Genomic DNA, 15347 nt, shown 5'->3' on the forward strand with positions numbered 1-15347 from the left:
CAGAAGAGGTCGGCAGCTGGGGTACTCAGTAGGGGACAGCATTGAAGCATGTGTATGATACATTGATACCTAGATAGGTAGGCAGGCACTTGTCGACTCGGTTATCTGCCTGCTCAACGCCATCACCATCCCAGAGGCCCAAGCACCAGAACCATGCTATCGCTGCTCCCGTCCGTGTAACAACATCGGGCGATCGTGTGCTGGTGCTCATGAGAGGTCCGGGTCTGTCTCACTCTGGCAAGTAAAACGGCCCTCCGTGGCCGAAAGCCGCCTGCCCCGCGCTGTCTGGCTGCCGGCCTTGAGAGCCACCGCTACTCTGTCAACGCCGTACGAGGAATGCATCTCACAGCAGTGCTACACGGTGCTACACGGTGCTACATGGTGCTACATAACACACAACGGTCAAGAAGAAAACCATTTGCCTCCATGGCCTCACCTCGTATTATTACCCCGAGCAGGGCCGCGAGTGATTCGCCAAGTGCGCCTCCCTCGAGAAGAGCATGCGGAGAGCCAACTATACCCGTCTTTTTGTTTACCTTATCTCTTTACTTCCAACAAGGCGCCTGCTAGCGCAACGGCAAATGGGCCCTCTACGGTGTAGCTGCATACAGTGTGAGCAGTGCGGTGGGTAAACTGTATGGCCTACTGCAAAAATTCGCGACCAAATTGCATCAGCTGCCCACGCCTTGGTTCTGGCCCTGGACTGGACTGGCTCCAGTGCTTCCTCGTTTGGTCGTTTCTATTTGGTCGTTTCTACCTAGGTAGCCTCCACCCATGTACAAATGCACTGCTACGGCGCTAATTTACCAGCCCTTACGCACTTGCAGCACTTGCAGCACTCTGTACCTACCTAATGAATTTGCTCCTTGCCCCCCACGGCTTTGCATGACTGTGGCTGCGGAGGAAGAGCAACGTAAGCCCGCCCACCACTGTGGCGCTGGACCAGACCACGACAATAATAAGGCTGTCGTGTGAGTGAGTACCTAAACTTACCCCGCCATGCCCGCCACGCCAGCGACAATGTCAACATCGTCGTTCGCCCCCAACTACCCGCTGCCCCCTTCCTGATAGCATCAACCTCATTCCACGATGGACACTCAAGACGCTCTCGGCGCATCGCCGCCCGCTCTCGAACCGCCCGGTACCAGGCAGGTCGACAATGCCATTCGCGCCATCCAGCACAAGAAGCCCGTCCCCACCATCGACTTCTCCATCCACGCCATGGACGATGGCACCCAAGTCAGCACCAAAGATCGTGTCTGCAAAGGTCAGAATGCGCCTCTGCTGTTACGCTCTGTCGTAACCCCCCATTGCATCTTCCAGTCTTCATAAATATGCCCCTGCAAACTAGCTAGTAGCTGATGGCCCTCTCTCCGTAGACGTGCAACCGCCCGCCTGGGAACCTCTCACCGACGAGCAATTTTATCATGACGAAGCGCGCACGAAGCCCAACCTAAATCTCCTAAAAGATCACCTCTTCAGCGAGGGCCGACTTACCGAGGAGCAGGCGCTCTTCATCATAAAGACTGGCTCCGAACTGCTCCACGCCGAAAGCACTCTGCTAGACATCGAGGCGCCCGTGACCATCTGTGGCGACGTGCATGGCCAATTCTATGACCTTGTCAAGCTCTTCGAGGTTGGCGGCGATCCAGCGACGACACAATATCTCTTCCTGGGCGACTATGTTGACCGTGGCTACTTTAGCATCGAATGCGTCTTTTACCTCTGGTCCCTCAAAATCCATTATCCCAACACCTTTTTTCTACTCCGCGGCAATCACGAGTGCCGACATTTGACCACCTACTTTAGCTTTAAGCAAGAGTGCGAGCACAAGTACTCCAAGACCATATATGATGCATGCATCGAGTCATTCTGTAATTTGCCGCTTGGCGCCACCGTCAACAAGCAATTCCTCTGCATACACGGCGGGTTGAGTCCCGAGCTGCAAACACTGGATGACCTGCGAAAGGTTTGTTGTATTATTCCTGTCAACACAAAAGTCCTATTGCTAATCAATCTGCGCGCATAGCTTGATCGCTTCCGCGAACCCCCAACCCAGGGTTTGATGTGTGATCTCCTTTGGGCAGACCCCGCAGAAGATTTTGGCGAAGAGACGAATACCGACTTCTTCCGCCACAACGACGTCCGCGGATGCTCATACTTTTACACCTACCATGCTGTATGCGATTTTCTCAAGAGGAACAACCTTCTCTCCGTCATCCGAGCCCACGAAGCACAAGATGCCGGTTACCGCATGTATCGCACCAGCCAAAACACTGGCTTTCCCAGCGTCATAACACTGTTCTCAGCGCCAAACTACATTGACATGTACAACAACAAGGCAGCTGTGTTGAAATACGAAAACAATGTCATCAATATTCGACAGTTCAACCATACACCACATCCATTTTGGCTTCCTAATTTTATGGATGTGTTCTCATGGTCACTACCATTCGTTGGCGAGAAAATGATGGATATGTTGATTGCCATTCTCAGCATATGCTCCGACGAGGAGCTCCAAGAAGACACAGCCTCGAATTCTCCCAGCGCCGCTACTCCCGGTAGCCAGGATCCAGAATCACTCGAGTTCAGGAGACGGGCACTCAAGAATAAAATTCTTGCCATTGGCCGACTTTCGCGCGTTTTCAGCGTACTACGAGAGGAATCAGAGGGAGTCACAGAGCTCAAGTCTGCATCTGGTGGTCGCCTCCCTGCCGGGACCCTTGTGCTCGGTGCCGAAGGTATCAAGAACGCCATCCAAGGCTTTGATGCCGCTCAGCAAGTCGACTTGAAGAACGAAAGACTGCCTCCATCCGCCGACGAGGTGGAGCGGCAGACAGAAGAGGAGAGAAATCGCGCCATGGCCCAAGCTATGAAGGAGGCGGATGGCGACAAGAAGCTCCAGGCTCTCTCGAGGAAGCTTAGCGTGTAAGTCATCCCCCAACAAGTGCTGGAAGCACACTTTGCTCTAACTAATCGATCTTGCAGGGAACGAAAATGATGCACGTGTGACCGGGGGTCCTCAATCTGCGAGAGTTTATCAACAGTGATTATAAAATATGGCTAACAAAATATCGGCTTTGCACGGAACGGTATACTCAAGCCATGCCGTGGTCTAAATATAGTAAATACTGGACTAAACAAAATATCGATCCTTTCCCTACATGCGCTCCAAGACTTCCCTGTACCTGTCTGCCTCGGCATGCATGTCCTCTGGCTCGCGAGCATCGCGGCACGCGTCCTCCACGCGCGGCATGCCTCCCCCCGGCTTCGGGCGGCTCACGACGTCCCACAGCGCGCCACCGACGTTGGCCTCTTCCGACGCCATCTTGACGTATATTTCATCCACGGCCTCGCCCTCGCCCATGTCGTCCGCGACGCGCGGGATGACGTGGACGTGGACGTGCGGCACCGTCTGGCCGGACTCGGGCCCGTCCTGCACGGCGACTGTGAAGCTGCCGCCGGACTCGGGGCGGTCCGTCTGGAAGTAGACGCGGCTCAGCATGCGCTGCACGCGCTGCACCGTCGTGAACAAGTCCGTCGTCTCCGCCGCGGAGAGGTCGGTGAGGCGCCGGTGCGGCTGCAGCGGGCAGACGAGGACGTGCCCGGGGAGGATAGGCTTGAGGTTCACGACGCCAAAGCTGTGCTGCGTTTTCAAAAACACCTACGAGCTATCTGCATCAGTATGAAATTGCTTTTGTAATTATAACGAAGGAAGATGAGAGGAAGATGCCATAGGGCGGAAGGAAAATACGCATGAGAAAAGCTGGTTTAAAAAAGGGCGTAAACTGACCTGCTTGGTGACTGGGAATGGCCCAAACTTGATCTCGGCCGCGTCGGCGGTAGTCGACATGTTGAATCGCTGTGTGGCTGGCGAGGCAAATGATTTTCGGGTGGTAAGTGCACGAAGCTGACTTGATGCTATACGATGAATCATAATCGTCGCAATTGTCGTGCGGAGCTTGATGGATATTTAAAGCAAGACGACGGAAAGTCGCCGGAGAGTCGAAACAGGTCTACAGTGAAGTGACGCAGTACTTGGGCGACAGACCCACATCGAGACATCTCGATGGGATACGGATCACGAAAGTTACGCCCGTCTAACCAAAGTTCTTAATCCTGGATTATAAATGGGATGATTTCAATCGTCGTCTTTCGTATTTTGACGTCTATACCTAGCACTGATGCGTCCATTGTCTATGCTAAAACACAAAGCCCATCCCATATACACAGACGCCCTGAAGTGATGCCCAAGAATTGAATAAATGAAAGTTGCTGAAAGAAGGTAGATTCGTAGACACACGATGAGAAGTACAGATCGGAGGCATGTAATAATGGCCATATTATACCGACAGCGCTTTGGATTAGCCAATCAGTGGTTCGGTCTCTTGAGCCAGAGCAGCAGCTTCGGGTATCTCATCAGCAGGCGGTTTCGGCGCCTCGTTTTCGTGCTCCCAGACAACTATTCCCAATATTAGTATACAAATACGCGACAATGTTGGTTTGATGGATTACGTACCATGGGGCCGGACGACAAAGGTAGCCAGCAGCCCGAGGCTGAAGAGACAGAGTAGCATCACAAAGACAGCCTGCGGGAAGGTCTTGACCGTCATGGCGTAAGCGCCATTGAAGAGAACGGGGCCGACGACACGAAGAAGAGCATTGAGCATGCCTACGGCGCCCAGAACCTGTCCTACCGACGATGGCGGAATATGCTTGGTAATGGCAGACTGGATCGTGGCGCTACCCAGGCCACCTACTGCCGTGACCATGCCGCTGAGGACGAAGAGCGGTTGGCTGCGGGACAGCGCGTAGCCCACGGCGCCCAGTGTGTCAGAGAGCAGCGCGGCGCGCAACACCCAGATATCCACACTGTCCGCGCCGCTCGTCTTTTCGACATAGGCTTGGCCTGTCTCCCGCTCGCGGCGACGTCGTGGCCGTATGCGAAACCAGTAGTTGATCAAGGGGAAGACGCCGAGTAGCACCAACACGCGGATGGAGGAGAGGCCGGATATGAAGATGGAGATTTCAAACGTGTCCCAGTCAAACATGTACTTTGTGTACAGGATGAGGACGGCGCCGATGGACATCATGGAGCCCATGATGACGGCATCCGTAATGGCCAGGGCGACCAGGTTGATGCGCAGCCTCGTCGACGTGCCGGGCCCGGTCGGCCAGAGGATTGCGAGCGGCTCAAACGGGTGGTAGTTGCGCAAGGTCGCGAGCCACGGCTGGGAGCTGCGCGCGCGCGCCTCCTTCTCCCTGGTGTGGTTGTCGAGCGCAATCTGCTGGCGGCGCTTCGACAGCGACTCGGGTATGATGAGGCCGACAAACGTGGCAAAGGCGGCGTGGCAGACGAGCACGACGTAGAAGAGCGTGAGGACGCTGCCGGTGACCTTGATGAAGTAGCCGGCGAGCAGCGGGCCGAGGGCGATGCCGGTGAAGAGGCAGGCGTGGAGGTAGCCCATGTAGACGGCGCGCTTCGAGGGGGGCGTGCAGTCGCTGACGTAGGCCTGGCCGAGGATGCTGCCGCTGGTGAAGGAGCCGGTGAGGCCGTCGAAGAAGGCGCCGAGGACGAGCCAGCGGTAGTCGACGGTCTTCGGGAACTTGGCGGCGAGGATGGTGATGAACTCGGCGAGGATGCCGCCGACGGAGGCGAGCGCGAGCAGGCGCCGGCGGCCGAAGCGGTCCGAGAGCTTGCCGAGCTTGGGCGCGGTGATGGCGCTGAGGGTGCCTGTAAGCAGGTTCATGACGAGCATGAATTCGGCCACCTTTTTCTGCACCTCCGGGTCGTTGCACTGCGGGTTGTCGGCGCCCATGATCGGGGACGGGTGGAAGGTGGGGTCGGCGGCGGCCTTGTCGGCGTAGTATTTGTCGCAGACGAGGTCGAAGATTCTGAAGAGAGCGTGTTAGCCGGGTTTAGTAGGCAGCTGGCGATGCAATCATGTCCGCACTGGGTTGTTGCTTACAGGGTGACCTTGGGGACGATGATGCCGCCAAATGCCAAGGTGAAGATGGCATAGGGTCCCATCAACCAGAAGATGGAAGGTCTGCGCCACCGTGGCAGGTGTTCATATTCGGCCAGGCCGTCCCATACTGGCTTGTTGTATTCTTCTTCCAGGTCATTGGGTAGCAGCCGGCTCGTCTCGTCGACATCTCGGGCTGCAGGGCCGTTGGCGGACCGAACGGCCGCGCCGTTTCGTTGCACCATGGCGAGAAAACGTCCGATATGGACGTGGCGTTTGACGTAGCACTGGCGGCTTTGTACGAGTATATCGGCGACTGCCAGTACCGTGAGTGAGATTTATGAGCGTCGTCGGGTTCGTCGGTCGCAGGAAGCTAGCTCTCGAGGGACGGGTTTGGTTTCCGAGATTAGATTGATTAGAAGGGATAGCGAAAGTGGTAGCTGTCGGCTACGCAATCAACCATTTGGCGTTCTCATTGCACGCGAGGACTAAAGTAGCGAAGCGATAGCTGGGCCGAGAATGCATGTATATATTCAAAGACGAAGAAAAGCGTAAGAAATGGAGCGGGCGGACGACGGCTAGGTTATTTAGGCCAAGCCGGCCGGCTGACGGAACCGCGGTCGGGGCGTATCATGATACCCAGCAGCCATGCGCATGCCTGCGGACTTGTTTTGGGTGGTGTGGCGTGCCGCTGCTGAGGGACGCAGGCAAGGTACAGGGGGGCGAGTTGGTGCATCCAAGCCCGCCACAGGGCGAGACAGCGCTGTGCGAGGGAATGCTCCAGGTGTGTGTGGGCCTTGGGAACCCGCTACCGAGCTTGCACTGAGCCCGCTAGCGCCCTGAAGCTTATCCATCCGTCCACTGATTGGGCGCCGCCGGCTTGGTCAGCTAATCCGTCCTGGCCGCGACAGGCTACAGCTTCCCCCTCGGGCCTCCAGACTCCAGTTAGGGAAAATCGTCCCGCTAGGAAAAAAAAGGTTGTGGCGTGCGCTGGCATGGTCCTTTTGGGTTTCTGGGCTTTCTTTTCATCGCGCGGCTTCGTCTTCCCCAAAGTCCGCAATCTGTATCCGGCCAACCACTGACCAGCTACCGTAGGTCGGCTGCTGTACCCCTTCGGACCCGTGTAGCTACCCGGCGCGATTGTCGCCATCCATGACGCTACCTGTTTTGTCGTGATTGAATAATGACAATGCACTATTTAATTTGAACAACGGAAACTCTCGACCGTCGGCAGTTGCCATGGGCCAGCGCACAAGTGGTAGAGTTGATGCATGGACCAAGACAGTGCCATGCTTACGTGGGCATGCCAATCGGAGCAGTTCACACTCAAGCACCCAAATTGATACTCTTGTTTGAGACCCAGCCATCTGACAAAGACTGACAGTATTTCATCGGCTGCAGTTTCCCACCATTTCGCTTTGCAGGAATAAAACAACCTGGGCTGCGACGTGAGATACTCGAGGAATGGGTGATTTGGGGCGCATCAAACTGAGGACCTCAGACTCACAGGCCTTCCACACTCACGTACATAATTAGCAACCAGCGGGGAAAAAACAGTACTCAAATCATCCAGAGTCAAATTTACAATTTATTGTCTTTGGAGCTGATGCCAGTTTCAAAGTTGCATCCTCGACGATGAAACATGCCTGCAAGCCAGCTGTCAGGTACCATCGCTAGTGATTCATCTAGCCCGCAGGACTCCCACTCTGTAGCTGCTGGCGGTACGTATCTAAACGGATGACTCAGCACCGTTGCGCGCGCCAGCTCCATCTTGATATTTTCTGTTCGGCGCGACAAGCTGTCCGCCTAGCCAGCGACTATCCCAGGCATATCGAATTCATCGCAACCGCCGCCATGCCTGTCGTCAAGGGTGGTGTGTGGACCAACATTGAGGACGAAATCCTCAAGGCCTCCGTCTCCAAATATGGCCTGAATCAGTGGGCGCGCGTGTCTTCGCTGCTCGCACGCAAGACGCCCAAGCAGTGCAAGGCTCGATGGAACGAATGGCTCGATCCCAGCATCAAGAAGATTGAATGGAGCAAGGACGAAGATGAAAAGCTACTGCATCTCGCCAAGATTATGCCCACCCAGTGGCGCACTATCGCTCCCATCGTCGGCCGCACTGCCAACCAATGTCTCGAGCGATACCAAAAGTTGCTGGATGAGGCCGAAGCCCGCGAATCATCCAGCCTCGGGCTGATGGGCCCTGACGGCGGCGAAACACAGGCGCCCAGTGCTGATGATGTTCGGAGATTGCGACCTGGCGAGCTGGACCCCGACCCCGAATCGAAACCTGCTCGGCCAGACACCATCGACCTCGACGAGGACGAAAAGGAGATGCTAAGTGAGGCTAGAGCCCGTCTAGCCAATACACAGGGTAAAAAGGCCAAGAGAAAGGCCCGAGAGCGTCAACAAGAAGAGTCACGACGCATGGCAACCCTCCAGAAGAGACGTGAGCTCAAGACGGCCGGCATCAATATCAAGGTTACGACGCGCAAGAAGGGCGAGATGGACTACAATGCGGATATTCCATTCGAAAAGAAAGCAGTTCCCGGTTTCTACGATACAACAGACGAGAAATCGCTCAATGAGGCAGCGCTGAAAGCTTTCGACCCCCAAAAGCAGCTCGCTGGTAAGCGCAAGGGTGACGAAGGCGACGAGGGCGAGAGGAAGAAGCGAAAGGGCGACAAGGAGACCCAATCCGATACACAAAAGGCTGCCATCAAGGCCGGTCAAATGCAGAAGATACGAGAGGCGGAGCAAGTCAGCAAGCGACGCGCCTTGAATCTGCCTGCGCCACAGGTCAGCGAGGGCGAACTCGAAAATATCGTCAAGATGGGCAAGATGGGCGAGGCTGCCAACACCCGAGCGCGACAGAGCGACAACGATGCCACTCGCGGCTTCGTCAACACATATTCGACTCTCAACAGCGAGACACCAATCCGTACACCTAGAGCTCCCGAGCAGGAGGACCATATCGCCAACGAAATTCGAAATATCCGAGCGCTAAACGACACCAAGTCTGCCCTCCTCGGCGGAGAGAACACTCCTCTGCACGAAGGAACGAGTTCGACTGGATTCGACGGCATTGCCCCCAGAAAACAGACGACGGCGACCCCCAACCCCATGGCTACGCCAATGGCTGCCAACAATGTCGGCGCAACTCCAGGGCGTCCCGGTCAAACGCCTCGGGATACCTTTGCGCTGAATCGCGATGGTAGCATGTCATTGGTTTCGGCGACACCACAAGATATCAGAAACCATGAAATGTCTATGCGCAGCCAGCTGCGATCAGGTCTCGCTGCGCTGCCAAAGCCTAAAGATATGGAATTTGAGCTGGAGCTTCCTGAGGAGCAGGCCGAATCCATGACCGCTGAAGAGAGACAAGAAGATGCCGCGGACCGGGATCGTCGAGCGCGGGAACGCCAGGCAGCCATTGACGAGCTGGAACGACGACGAAGAACACAAGTCATGCAGCGCGACCTGCCTCGGGCACTAGTAGTTGATGTTTCGATGCTGCTCAAGAGCGCTAGCAGTCTAGAGAACGAAGCCGAGTCACTGATTGCTCAGGAAGCAGCAGCTCTGATGGCCAATGACGCCACCAGTTTCCCTCTGCCTGGGTCACAGGTCAAGGGAACTGCCAAACCGCTCCTCCACATCGACGACAACTCGCTGGCTGACGCGCGCCTTCTCATAATGGCCGAGACTCAGAAGCTGCCAGACTTTAAGAGCATTCAGTCCACCTTCACGAGCCGCGCTACGGATGACACGATGCTGGGTCTTGGCTGCTATGCCGATGCCGACGAAGAAGAGCAGCGAAGCGCCATGCTAGCTTCCTTCCACGTAAGTACACCAACATCCGCACATTGCATTTTGCCGGATTCTAACTGCCTACAGGTTTGCGAGGACTCCATCATATCGCTGGCTGAATCCGGCGCCAAGCTGGAGAAGAAGCTCAGTCTCCACCTCGGTGGCTACCAGAAGCGTCAAAAGATGCTCAAGGACAAGACGGTCGATGCAGCCGAGGCGCTGGAAAAGGCCCGCATTGCGCTGAGCGGCTTCAAGACGCTGGCCATTTCCGAGGACGTTGCTGTCAACAGGCGTCTCGAGTCTCTACGCGAAGAGCTGGCGTTTGTCAGCCGTCGTGAGCGCGAGGCGCAGGATAATTATCGCAGGGCAAAGGACGAGCTGGATACGCTAACGGCGGGCCGAGGCGCCAATGGATACCATCATTGAGCAGGTGTATAATTTGTTTTTGTGTTTCTCTTTTGGGGTTATTCTGGTTCTGGGGACAAAAGAAATGGTAACGGGCAAGAAATCAAAATTGCGTTTTGATTTGCGGAGCCTGTTGTTTTTTATGTATTCTATCTGCACTTCGCAAGATTCTATGCAAGTACAGCAGCATATATTGCGGCTTCTGTGTAATACGAGTCGCCTCTTCATATCATGGCAATGGCCAACGACACCAGTGCAACGCAAGAATTTCGTGACAGCATAAATTCAGTGCCTCAGAGCACGTTCTTGTACGTTGCAAATGAATCAGTCATGGGGAATCTTTTACACCATATTTGAGATCGTTATTGGTCTACTTTCGCGCAGGCAGGCGTATCAACTTGACCGGGACAATCAAGAAGAACGAGACGAGGGCTAAGCCACTCGTGAACATAAACGTCAGCCGCAGCGTCGCCTCGTAGCTCTGAATGACCTGCTCGCGGTAGGGCTCCTCGAGCTTGGCGACAACCTCGACCGACCCGCGCACGGCGGCGATAACCTCGTCGCGCCGATCGCCACTGACGATCCTCTGCAGGTAGTGCAGCAGCGCGTTCTGCACCACGAGGCTGCTGGTCGCCACGCCGAGGACGCTGCCGAGGCTGCGCCAGAGGAGCAGGGTGCTGGTGACGACGGCCTGGTCACTCTGCGGGCTGGAGGCGAGGACGGCCATGACGGTGCCGGGGAACTGGAAGCCGGTGCCGAGGCTCCCCGGGATGAGGGCGAGCACGTAGAGCGGCGCGGCGAGGCCCCGCCGCAGCAGCAGCAGGCCCATGTTGCCGGCGGTCGCGAGCCCGGTGCCGAGCAGCAGTGGCCACTTGAGGCGTCGCGTGTAGGTGATGAGGAAGCCGGTGGAGACGCCGGCAACGGAGGAGGCAACGGAGGGGAGGACGAGGCGCAGGCCGGACGTGGTGGCGGACGTGAGAAGGACAGCCTGAAAGTACAAGGGCCTTTAGGAGAGGGAAAGGGTCAGCAGGGTTTTGTCTTTTACATGAAGGCAACTGACATGTTGAAGAGAATCGCGTTTATGATCAGCGAGGCGATAAAGTTGCCAAGTATGAGGTTGGCGTGGGGCATTGTGGTGATGAGATGCAGGGGCATGATAGGCTTGGCCGCGCGCGACTCGACCCAGAGAAAGGTAGGAAACGCAACCGCAAAGACGGCGATGGAAGCGATGACGATGGGGTGAGACCCTATGCTGCGTGTTAGTGGCACCGTGGCGCTGGTGGTGAGCGAGATGGCGACTTACACGGCAGGATGTTGCCACCGAGGTTCTACAACGCATCTCGTGGTTAGCGCATCTTTCATGTCACAGTACATCATGCACTCGTTTTGAGAAGTCTAGTTCATACCAAGCCGAGAATGAAGGCCGTGGTCGAGGCAGTCAGTAAGCCAGAGCCCTTGAGGTCAAACTCCCGGAGAGCCTGCAGGGCCGTCTTGGCGGGCTTGCCCCGGATGCCAATGTCGTCGGGGATCGCGACAAAGGACGCGCCAAAGATGAGCACCAGCAGCGGCACCTGGATGCCAAACTCCCACCGCCAGCCCACCGTCTCGGCGAGCCATCCGCCGGCTGCCGCGCCAATGGCCGAGCCGGCCCCCCACATGGCATTGATGAGCGACTGGAACGAGCCGCGGCGTCTACATCACCAACACCTCAGTCAGTCAAGTCCTCTATCACGTTCTTCAAGCACAATGGCCATGTAAATTTCTCAGACTTACTCTATAGGAACCAGGTCGCTGATCATGATGCTCCCCAGCGCAATGGACCCGCCGGCGCCGAGGCCGCACAGCGCGCGCGCCGCGATGAAGCTGCCCAGGCTGGGCGCGAGGCCGCACCACGCCGTGCCAAGCGCCAGTAGGCCGACGCCGCCAATGAAGAGCGGCTTGCGGCCGAGACTGTCGGACAGCCGCCCGAGCAGCGGCTGGAAGGCGGTCGAGGCGAGCAGGAACGTCGTCGACAGCCACGACGCCGAGTGCGCGGCGCCAAAGTGCGAGGTGATGACGGGATGCGACGACGCCATGATGGTGCTGTCGAAGCACCCGATGAAGAGCGAGCCGAGCACCTGCGCAAAGATGAACCAGAAGCGGACGGGCGAGACGCCGTTGAGGAACGGCGGCGGCGGCGGCACTTCGTCGGCGGGCTGCTCCAGTGCGGTGCCATTGAGAAGAGGGGATATCTCGCTGGGTTCTTCCTCTGCATATTTGCGGTCGTGATGGTCGCGCTGCTGCCTACTGCTCAGGCTTCTTTCGCCATCATCGTCGTTGGCACAATGAGTAGCAGTGGTCGTGGCAGCCGCGGGGTCATGGGGCAGCACAATGGGCGCCGGCTCAGCCTCGAGAAACGGCATGGTTCCGGGCACGGATCGGGAGAAGGAGTCAAAGGACTGAGCCATGGCCACTTCCATCTCCTCGGGCTGCTGACGCTGCCTTGCCGGGATAGTCGTCGGCCCGGTGCCAGAGTTGAGAGTTGCCATTGTGACTTACTTTGCTCGCCGTGACTCTTGTAGCGAAATGGTGCAGGCGAGGGACAGAGCTGCACTGGCGATGCGAGACGGAGCGAAATAAAGGATGGAAAAGAGAGGCGGGACCAAGCAGATGGGTCTAAAAGACTCTTGCCTGTGAGAATTCCCCCGAGATTTTCGATGAGGAAGTAGGTAAATGTGAGTCGTAAGCATTGACAACGGTCCAATGCGGCCGCACCCAAGTTCCAGACTGCCGTCGACGTACAAGATGGCCAGTCCTAGGAGCAATCCATACACTAGCGTGCCCAATGAGAAAAAGGAATATGACTATACCTAATTTGTCTTTGGTAGTTTTGGATACCACACGGCATGTTTCCAAAATAGACAAGGACGCTGTATATGTACTCCAGGGTTCCTTCACGGCTCGCCGGGGTGAAGGCCGATAGAGCGCTAGCGCTCGAGCTCGTCATCGCGCCCCGATATTGCTGGACGCAGCAAACTCCACACGCCTCATTTCGCCAACTGAAAATCTTTCTTGTTCTTCACTTGTGCTGCGGGAGTCTTGTTAGTAATTCAGTTGCGAAAAGCTGAAGCGGCGCGTGAGGTGGGGGTTCACCGGCTCCTCGAAACATACCTTGCAGAAACGCTTGTCCGACTCTGGGGGCATTCATATGCCACGTTTCGGTCCCTTGGGATGTTCGTCAATCTGTCCATGGTTTGTTGGCAGCAAGGCTCTCATTGATGGTATATTTATGGGTGGGAAGCGCGTGCTGTCACAGGACGATGCCCCCGACTTGGTGTTGCAGGATGGACGACTTGACCTACGGCAGCACGCTTCGATAAGAAGGATCTGCTCGGATAAGTGCATCTTCCTCCATCCTGCCCAAGTTGCATTGCTAAATGTGTAATTCACCCAGTGCACCCGTAATTACCCCGCAGCCGTTGACGGAGGGTCTTGTCACAAGCAGGTGTGCATTTGCAGCATCACAAAGTCAGGAACAAGTCACAAAGGCACAATTTTTATACACCAATAAACAGTCTGAATAGCAGTAGATTCCGAAAAACACAGATCCAACATATTGCAGCCATTATAGTATCAAGCTGTGTCTAAGTGGTTGCGTATGCTGTTCCCAGCGCCGACAGCGCAGTCCCATCATGGCTGACCAGAAAGTCCGGAAACGTGCCAAAGTACGCATACCGCGTCACCCAGCTCTGATCATCCATCCAAGGCATCACCCTCTCCAGAAACCGAATCTGCTGCGCCTCTGTCCCATAGCACTGAAACTCAGTCACCCACACCGGCAGGCGCAGCGTGTCGTGCGCGTCCGTCACGTTTCCCATGAACCATGCCGCACCGTCGCCCTCCGGTCGACCCGCCGGCTCGCAGTCCTGGTAGTAGTGAATAGCGGCAAAGTCAAAGTGGCACGCCGTGCAGTTGCCGAGAAAGTACTGCGTCCAGACGCGCGAGTTGTAAGCTCCGCCGGAAGAGGAGCCGAGGTCGTTGTTCCACAGCACGTTGGGCATGCCAATCTGCGCGCGGTCGTGAAAGGGCTGCATGTAGGTCGCGTAGCCGGCGGCCGCGACGGCGGGGAGCATGTTGGACGAGGCCGAGTACGTCAGGTCCGGCTCGTTGAAGCCGAGAATGTGCCTGGTGCCGGGCCTCTGCACGGCCGCGGTCCAGTCGGGAGCGTCGCCGCTCGGTTTTCCCCATAGCATGGGCACACTGGATGTAGATGTTAGTTATGCATCTTCCAAGTTTCCCGGAATCTCAGAAGAGTTATAATGGCGGGCGGCGCGGTGGATAGGCAATGGGACTTACAACTCAAAGAATGCATCCAAGTCCCAGGAAGGATATCCCCAGTCATAGGCCCACGATATTTTGCTGTAGCCCTTGAACAGGTTTGCATACACAGAGTTCTTGCTCGGATTGTTGTTATTGTACGGGAGCCCTCGTTTTCCTGTCCCCGACGTGGGAGGGTTCGTGCCGCCCGAGGACGACTGGTACACGGTCAGGCGATTGGGGCCGCCGCACATCTCGGCCGCATTGCCCTTGCACGCCATATTGCACTGGCCCTGGCCACCTGGCGCAGGACCGTTGCCACTGCTGACGGTGTTACCACACCCTATTAATGGTCAGCAAATTCTGCCACACATCAGTCAAACACTCGGTCACAACTTACAGCACTCGCCGGCATACTCGGTGCCGGCAATCGAGTAGCCCGCCGATTGGCAAGCGTTCTGACAAACTTCGTTGGTCATGGCAGCATCGCCGCCTGGTGTGGCTGCACCATACGGCAAGGCTCGTCCCGAGACATTGTCAGTGTAGCATCCCAGAGAGTTCCAGCCGGCCCTTGCTTCAATACTGCTGTGGGCTGTGTCTCTGCGTAGTGTTGAACCGGTAGAAGGGAGAGCCAAGCTCCAGATGGTGAAGGCGGGAGGTAGAACCTTCATGCTGGGCAATGTTGGTGGATTATAAGAGCTGCCAACACCAAACTACAAGAGAGCCTAGAAAGAGGTGGGAAAGGATGACTGGCGGGTAGATATAACATTCCAATCCTTAGAGCCGAACCTCGATACTCGTTGCTTGCGGAGTATTACTAGTACATAAAACCTCAAAGCCTCAAACGTCTGATCTTGCCACGGAGGTTTA

The 15347-nt window shown here is 56.3% G+C and overlaps 6 protein-coding genes across 6 annotated transcripts; 2 read left to right on the forward strand and 4 right to left on the reverse strand.

Moving 5' to 3' along the window:
• Positions 1-1089: 1089 nt before the first annotated feature.
• On the forward strand, positions 1090-3001 carry LMH87_006311 (uncharacterized protein; the record flags this gene model as incomplete). Its single annotated transcript, XM_056204181.1, has 4 exons — positions 1090-1267; positions 1380-1969; positions 2030-2928; positions 2989-3001. 4 exons carry the CDS (start codon positions 1090-1092, stop codon positions 2999-3001), a joined length of 1680 nt encoding a protein of 559 aa, XP_056059563.1.
• A 159-nt stretch (positions 3002-3160) lies between these two features.
• LMH87_006312 (uncharacterized protein) lies at positions 3161-3853 on the reverse strand (the record flags this gene model as incomplete). The annotated part of the gene is made up of 2 exons (XM_056204183.1): positions 3161-3664; positions 3794-3853. 2 exons carry the CDS (start codon positions 3851-3853, stop codon positions 3161-3163), a joined length of 564 nt encoding a protein of 187 aa, XP_056059564.1.
• A 511-nt stretch (positions 3854-4364) lies between these two features.
• Positions 4365-6211, reverse strand: LMH87_006313 (uncharacterized protein; the record flags this gene model as incomplete). The annotated part of the gene is made up of 3 exons (XM_056204184.1): positions 4365-4462; positions 4520-5895; positions 5970-6211. 3 exons carry the CDS (start codon positions 6209-6211, stop codon positions 4365-4367), a joined length of 1716 nt encoding a protein of 571 aa, XP_056059565.1.
• Positions 6212-7820: 1609 nt separating this feature from the next.
• LMH87_006314 (uncharacterized protein) lies at positions 7821-10202 on the forward strand (the record flags this gene model as incomplete). Its single annotated transcript, XM_056204185.1, has 2 exons — positions 7821-9809; positions 9864-10202. The coding sequence occupies 2 exons, from the start codon at positions 7821-7823 to the stop codon at positions 10200-10202; spliced, it is 2328 nt and encodes a 775-aa protein (XP_056059566.1).
• A 349-nt stretch (positions 10203-10551) lies between these two features.
• LMH87_006315 (uncharacterized protein) lies at positions 10552-12709 on the reverse strand (the record flags this gene model as incomplete). Its single annotated transcript, XM_056204186.1, has 5 exons — positions 10552-11185; positions 11242-11428; positions 11485-11509; positions 11588-11873; positions 11955-12709. The coding sequence occupies 5 exons, from the start codon at positions 12707-12709 to the stop codon at positions 10552-10554; spliced, it is 1887 nt and encodes a 628-aa protein (XP_056059567.1).
• Positions 12710-13804: 1095 nt separating this feature from the next.
• On the reverse strand, positions 13805-15148 carry LMH87_006316 (uncharacterized protein; the record flags this gene model as incomplete). Its single annotated transcript, XM_056204187.1, has 3 exons — positions 13805-14420; positions 14517-14820; positions 14878-15148. 3 exons carry the CDS (start codon positions 15146-15148, stop codon positions 13805-13807), a joined length of 1191 nt encoding a protein of 396 aa, XP_056059568.1.
• Between the last annotated feature and the right edge of the window lie 199 nt (positions 15149-15347).

Source organism: Akanthomyces muscarius, chromosome 1 (assembly GCF_028009165.1).
Source record: "Akanthomyces muscarius strain Ve6 chromosome 1, whole genome shotgun sequence".
NCBI lineage: Eukaryota > Fungi > Ascomycota > Sordariomycetes > Hypocreales > Cordycipitaceae > Akanthomyces > Akanthomyces muscarius.